Raw genomic sequence first — 7,937 nt, 5'->3', positions numbered from 1 at the left:
GGCATGTAATGGCCGCAATGTAAAAGACCATGTGTAAAGATATTCAGGCTCGCGCTTATACAGAGCTGAAAAAATCACCTGTTTATGCAATATTAATCATAGCACAACAACATCATTATTAACCTTAAGTAATAGCTTTGATTAAATGACTTTTCACTCTTTCTGAAAAAACAGCATAAAAATACATATATTATTAAAATATACACTATTACACACGTGTCTCTATATCCATTCATTGTACACCTACTAATAGCAGCTTAGGACCTTGGGCTCTATTTTCTGGAATCTGTGTCACACAGCGCATGGTGGCAGTCAGGCAACAAGGGTGCCAGTGGCAGAGGAGACTGACATGAAAACTGCAATGTGCTGCACCATAATTGCAATGTGCTGCTCGATCTTGTCTGACCCACCCCCAGCAGGGGCTCTCTTCCCACTTAGGCTCACAGCGAGTCATGAAATTACCAAGGGGCTAAAGGTGTGTCATAAACCAAGATGAAACTACCATATTTCCAGTGCGACAGCTCGCAACATGCCATGCGCCAGCCTGAGAATAGGGCCCCCTAACTCCAAGACTTCTCAAATCACACAGGTACACTGTACAGTCGAGGTGCTTGGGTAAAAACTATACACTGTAAGGACAAACAGTTTCAAATTATGACCATTCGTTTCCTAAATAATTTTTGTGAAAGAAGTAGCTCAGGTGTGTGTAATTATGTGGTGTAGGCTGCAATAGGGGAAAACCTGTGTGCTGGACTATTTCTGCCACCACACGTGGGCTGAGGTCCTTCTTTATCTCTAAGGGCTCTATCTTACACCCAGCGCAAAGCGGAGCCAAGCGCAACGCAAGTGTCTGCTAGTTTCAGACCGACACAGTTGTCATTTTCCCATCCAGTGCCCACGTTGTTTAAATAGCAAATGTACTTGTGCCCATCTGAGCGCCCATGGGCGTGTTGGTCTCAAAAAGAGGTGTGGTCAGGCGCATTGTTGGTGCATTGCTATCTTGAGGCAGCAGAAAGCAATTGTGCGATTGGCCAACAAAAACCTGGTCTTAAGTCAATGGTGCAGTATTTTACTATTATTTTAAGGGCGCATTATTAAGATAGTAATATGCGCCTACATAGGCGAGCGCACAACGGGCGATATTTTTAAAAAAAGAGATCAGTTTCCTCTGCAGAGAAGCGTTCTTCCCTACTACTTGGTAAATCCACCATTATAATAGCAATCCGCCAAGGTGCAAGCGCACCTGGCTTTTAAAGGGAATGGGAGATGACACTCCTAGTTTATTTCATGTTACGCCCAAAACACACCTATGATTAATTAAGAGACTAAGTACAGCCCCTTTGAACCATGCGCCTTACTTTGCGCTCAGATTATACGCCATTAAACTAGCGAAAGTGGATTTGGACACGCCCTAAATGCACTTGCGCCATGCACTTTAGGCCGTGCGCTTAGATGGTTAAAATATAGCCCTATGTTTTTAAATATTTCATCATGATAGAGAAGTGCCTTGGACCTTTCTTCTTCAATAAAAGGTTGTGCTTGTTTTGCCTTATGCCACAGCACAGACAACCTATCACACTATGACTGACAGCAGGGTGTTCACGGTTAACTCAATTCTCTTGTTTATATCCAAATGGGATCAAATGTGCCCCCTGTACTAATCTCCAGCCCTGAATTCAGTTTTTCACATTACGCAAGCTGGAAGTGGCCAAGTCTCAGTTTCCCCAGTTTCCCCTGCATTTGTTTTCTTCCTCCTTGCGTATGTGGTAAAAACAGGAAGAAAATGATCATGCTTACTCACAATAGAACCTTTCAGTACCTTGTTTCTTCCACCGTACTTTATATTTGTGGAGAAAAATAGTTTGTGGAAATGGCTGACTGCAGGTAATGGGGCAGTCCATAACAGGAAACTTGAGTATTGTATACCGCACTGCCAATCACTATCATTACATCCCATATCACATTTTTAAAATATCATTTTTCAATGTGTCTCTGGAAGAAAAGATGTTTTTTCAGCTAAAGCAACTCATTTGTGTCGCTGAGCAGAATCAGTGTAATGGCTCTGGATAAGAGTGTAAATGGGAAAGTGTAATGTCATGTAGCAAACCGTTGGCAAAAAATGTTAGGATTGTGTGTTTTCTTTTCAGCACTTACAATTTAAAAAAGCACTTTTACTTCCAAAAATATACAATGTAGTAATAAAACTATTTCTCTGTTAACTGTGTAAAACTAACATTTATTGCTGGAAATATTTAAATTCCAAAATGGCAGCAGAATGATTTAAACAGAAAAAAAATACAGGCCTAGGTATAAAACTAACATCTACAGTGATGTGACTAGTTTGCACTAGTAGCATCTGACTTTTGCTGCAGTGTTAACAGAGTTATAAACATGCATAGCTAATGATCGCCAGTGTTTTCTACAAACTTGTGTAAATCTGTCATTTACAGAGTGTAGTATTGCAGTAACTTTAAGCTTTGGGAAAGCTCCAATAGAATAGAAAGCAGAAACAATATCCTGTGATGAACAGAATGAATGTACCACTACAGTCAGGACTGCAGATGGCCTGCCCATCTGCTGATGCAGGCTGAAGGCTCACCTCTTCAGATTACACTATGGCTTCCTTACCCTCTCTTTTTCTTTCTCTCTTTTTTGGTGTCCTCTTGTGCTAATGTTATAGGTATAGCTGTGTAAAGATTAGGATATCTGTCTAACAGTACTTTCTTTTATTAAAAAAAAAACCCAATTGTTGCTTTGAAATATCACACTTATTGATCATACAAAGGCCATCTCTGCTTTCTTGGTAGTTATCATACTGTATTTCAAACACAAACACTGATGTTGCCCACTTATGCAGGTCTATACACAATCCTCTAAACAACGGCTCACTTCACACTGTTTCAGTCCCACCATATTTGCCTCTGAGGTGACCCACCGTGTAAATCATACATTGCACACTTTCCCAGTGAAACGGCTTGTGCTTTACTCTCCTGCTGCTAGTTACATCCTGTGATTATAGTTTACAGTCACATGATATTATTTGTTTGTGGCAATCACAGTGACAGTGACCAGGTTTCCAGAGAGCCTATCAATATTAGCTTCATATTTAAACAACACCCAGCCCCACACAGTGCATATTGCTTTTATATCTTTAAATAACAGCAAAAAAATTGATGAAACATCCCAGTTCTGGTCATTTCAGTATGACCCTAGTGCAAGTTTTTTTTTTTAAATAATAAAGGAAAAGCAGCAGCTTTTCCCCGTTTGAGGATTGTAGAATAAAAATAACAAATCTACAAAAACCTAACAAAGCTGTACTAACACACATTTTGTGCCCCTTTTTTATATAGCAGACTGAGACACTAAAATATGATATTATCCTTCACCGTTCCACAGAAACAAAATGTTTATACAGTCTCCTGCTGTGACATTGCTTTGACCATGCCAACCTCATTTTGCCTTTAGCTGCTGTTGAATCTACTGGACCGATGCTTTCCCTCATAACAAATATATGCACTAATTGAAATGAAAACATGACTTCAAACAAATGTAGTATGTTTGATTGCCTGCGTCTCAGAGGGATTGTCATTTTCAAACAAAAAACAAACAAACAAACAAAAAAAAACAGACCATAAATATTTGAAAGAATACAGAAATCAAAGAGATGTCTAGTCTTTACAAAGTTCCTGATGCAGCCCCCCCGCTTCACCCAGACCCCCAGCCCCCCAGCCCCCAGCTCCAAGCCCCCAGATCCCCAACCCCCAGCCCCCAGACCCCCAGCCCCAAGCCCCCAGATCCCCAACCCCAGCCCCCAACCCCAGGTCCAAGCCCCCAGACCCCCAACCCCCAGGTCCAAGCCCCCAGATCCCCAGCTCCAAGCCCCCAGACCCCCAGCCCCAAGCCCCCAGATCCCCAACCCCCAGCCCCCAGACCCCCAACCCCCAGGTCCAAGCCCCCAGACCCCCAGCTACAAGCCCCCAGACCCCCAGCCCCCAGCCCCCCAACTCCAAGCCCCGGCCCCCAGCCCCCAGCCCCCCAGTCAGGGAATTCACTCGCTCCTGGACTCTTCCGGTGTTTGGGGGAGGTTGCTGTTCTTGTCCCTGAGGAAAGTCTCAGTCAGAGGCCAGGCACTGCTGGGGGACTCCAGGTTTTTGGGTTCATTGGTGTGGTAGCTGCCCTTGTACCGGTAGAGGTACAGGTAGATTGCATACAGGACCACACATATCAGTGCTAGGAACAGCAGCCCGATGACTGGAGACCAGCATGGCAAAGAAAACAGAACATTAGAGTTAGTAGATAGCACATCTAGTGTAAATATTTATTTCAAACACATTAATAACCTTTGAGACTCTGACAAATTTAAAAGAACATAAATTTGCTCATATATGTTTTGGATAGTGTTTACACATTTAGGGCGTGTGTGTGGCACAGTGGGTAAGGAACTGCGCTTGTAACCGAAAGGTTGCAGGTTCGATTCCTGGGTAAGGACACTGCCATTGTACCCTTGAGCAAGGTACTTAACCGAAATTGCTTCAGTATATATCCAGCTGTATAAATGGATACAATGTAAAGTGCTATGTAAAAAAGTTGTGTAAGTCGCTCTGGATAAGAGCGTCTGCTAAATGCCTGTACTGTAATGTAATGTAGTCTACATATAAACAGTTAAGGTTTTGCAAATATTACAAGCATTTAGCAGATGCTCTTATCCAGAGCGACTTTCAGAACTTCTACATAGCATTTACATAGCATCCATTTATACAGCTGCATATATACTGAAGAAATGCAGGCTAAGTACCTAGCTCAAGGGTACAAAGCCACCTACTTAAGGGGCTAAGGGAAACGTTTCTCCCCTCCCACCCCTTTACACCTTTATTTTATAGTCATCACTTTTTTATTTACTCCTTTTTCTTCCCTTTTATATCTCCCTTGTTCTCTTAATTGTCAATTGGTTAGTTAATTAGTATATTATGGGGGGTGGTTGGGGTGATTTTGGAGCAGTTTCGTGATTGGTTGCCTTGCTCAAGGGCTCTTCAGCAGTTCTGATGTGGGTGGAAGTGTACATACAAGCTAACTCATTCTGATTGGCTAGCTGATAGATCACCTTCATCACACTTCCTTTTAGCGTTGCTGTGACAGTGACCCCATTTGCGCCAGTGTTCTGACCATATCTGTCTGAAAAACAGCTCCGTCCTCCAAGTGTCAGGTCTGACATAAGAGACAATCTAAACAATAACAGATCTCTAAGAGAAACCCTCTACAGTAACAGCCCCTCGGTGATTTTCAGGTATTTCACAGATCGAGGGATCACATAATGTGCTCGATTCAAATCGATTTCTAGCATGGGGAAGAATGCATCTTAGCCAGGCGGCTCCACCAGTTGTATAGAAAATGCATCAACGCATAACAGTGCACATCAGTACCCGAGTTTTTCCATCATAATAAAGTCTGAATGTGTCAATAAACGCAGTCAGTGTCAGGCATGACACAAAGAATTTTATTTTCAACTCAATTCTGATTGGCTGGGAACATGTGTAGGCCTATTATTTTCACATATATGCCCAACTATGGAGTAGCGCCTGCAAAAGTTCGATCACGTTATAAATGAATTGGTCTCAATAAATAAAGTAGAAATCTGTAAGAGCAAACCAATAGTTACAATATCATACTTGCAACACTGTCAGCTTGATGTCCATGAATGACTGTATAGAGGGCAGCTAGTCTAGTTACAGACTATTTTTATAGTTTAGCCTCTATTTCGAATATAATTCAGTAGCTGGCTAACTAACAATCTGCAATAAAATGAAAAAATATTCTGTGAACCAATTTTGACCTAAAACCAAACTGAATTTTAATATTAGGTAACCCCGTTGAGATAGTCTACTAGAAAGAGGCATTAATTGCTAAAGTGGTAGCCTATAGGGTATGGAATAGCCTATTTGCTAGAATACTTAAGTAGACTGATGTTTTCTTTGCAGTGGGATTACATATTTTGAAAAGCACATTTTCATTACAGTTGATGGAGGTAGTAAGTTTGCCTCAGAAAATTTTCTCAGCACAGGGCATTCAAACTTCATAATGCTCAGCCACTCAAGACATTATCCTGCTTATACAACAGCTCCCCAACAAAAAGGATAACTACAATCAAAAAATGCTCTGTGACCATGTTCTGTTCATATTAGATAAAGAAATATCCTCTATTTTAATGTGCTACTTCTTTTTTACACAGGCTACTGTATGATAAATTAATAAATGGAGCCAATTTCCAACATAGTTGTACATGCACAGCCTTTTTTTAAAAATAAAAAAAGATTGAGTAATCACGTATCCGAAGGGTAATCGATCAGTCCATTACCCATACCCATCCCTACTCTATATAGTAATAGCTCTGTGGTAAAAGGCATTGACCAGCTGGTGCCTTAATAAGTAGGCATTTGCCCCATGCAACCACACTCCACCACACTCCTCTGAACAGTATAGAGGGTATGCATTGACGTCACTTTCCCACCGGAATACGCCCCCTCAGTCGGGACTGAGTGGCAAAACATGCTGCGACATGGCTGCCTTTAGTAGAGGAAACTGCAAAACTGGGCGTAAAACAAACGATTATCTGTTTAAATTAAAGGCAGTTGGACTCAACAGTGATCCTTACAACTTACCAAAGAACCAGTGGTCCATGGACATTCAACAAGAAATCGAAGCTATCTTTTTACAGACTGCCGAAAGCTAAAGAAAAGAGAAGCAAATGCATTGCTGCAATTCGCAGAAACAACTCGAATCCAGGCACCAAAACGTGGAATTGCGGTTGTTATTTTGTGTCAGGTATGTTGGATTTTTGGGTAAAATCATATCTTAATAATTTATATGGTTGGCTAGCTAACACTATCTAACCATCCCCCCTTTGTTTGTAGAACACAAGGCTCATCATCACGGATGTTTAAAAAAAATAAATGCTGACAAAAACTTGACATTTACACAGAATATAAATGAAAGATGCTAAATATTTAATTGATGAGTAGTCAATACAGTACATAACTTAAATACAGTACATAACTTAAGGTATGATTTTACCCAAAAATCCAACATACCTGACACAAAATGACAACCGCAAATTCACGTTTCGGTGCCTGGATTTCAGTTGTTTCTGCGAATTGGAGCGATCTATTTGCTTCTCTTTTCTTTAGCTTTCGGCAGTCTGTAAAACTATATCTCCGATTGCTTGTTGAATCTATTTGTACAGTCAATTGCACAACTCTTTCCGATTTTAGATGTGTTTTTTGTGTTATTGCAGCATTCCAGCTGAACGCTAACGCTGCCACTCAGTAGTCTTTCTGCCACTCAGTGGGTGTAACCGCAGTGACTTCCACTTACTGTGATGTCATGTGCATACCCTCTATATACACACTTTCACAAATCACAACACTGTAACAGCACAAGGACTTACGTGCTAACACTGGTAAACTGGGCAGGTCATCGTGGATATACTCAAACACTGAAAAGTGACAGAACAAAAACATGGTGGATAAGATGAAGGAAGCATTCAGAAGAACTAGAAAGGTGTGTGGTGGGGAGGGTGTTGTGTTTAGTAGAGGCAGAAACTCTGGGGGTTTTCAAGACCAGGCTTGATACGGTGATGGATACTATCTGTAGGTAAATTGAGCACTAGGTACACTTTAGTGGTATGAAAATGGCGAGCGTTGTCGGGCTGAATGGTGTGTTCTCGTTGTTATATATTGTTACCTCAGAGATACAAACACTTCTTAAATGAACGTTCAGAACTCTGAAATTTATTAAGCACTTTGAAAAAAATCCATAAGCTATTATTTATTAATTCCCAACGCATTCATACATATCGAGTACTTTTGAAAAATAATTCCAGTTTCTTTTGGGAAAACCGGAATTACCAAGGGGACATATACAAATTCCTGGGACTGAAAATG

General features: G+C 41.1%; 1 protein-coding gene across 1 annotated transcript in view; it reads right to left on the bottom strand.

The window, feature by feature from the left end:
* Positions 1 to 4,023: 4,023 nt before the first annotated feature.
* Positions 4,024 to 7,937, bottom strand: part of LOC135243522 (contactin-associated protein 1-like) — a 47,906-nt gene continuing 43,992 nt past the window's right edge. Inside the window, 2 exon segments of the mRNA XM_064315415.1 lie at positions 4,024 to 4,251; positions 7,442 to 7,489. Of these exon segments, the coding sequence (XP_064171485.1) occupies positions 4,049 to 4,251; positions 7,442 to 7,489 (251 nt within the window). The 3' untranslated portion in view covers positions 4,024 to 4,048.

This window comes from Anguilla rostrata, chromosome 17 (genome assembly GCF_018555375.3).
Source record: "Anguilla rostrata isolate EN2019 chromosome 17, ASM1855537v3, whole genome shotgun sequence".
Lineage (NCBI taxonomy): Eukaryota > Metazoa > Chordata > Actinopteri > Anguilliformes > Anguillidae > Anguilla > Anguilla rostrata.
Note: the sequence above shows the minus strand (reverse complement) of the source record. Positions and strands in the feature narration are given on the sequence as shown.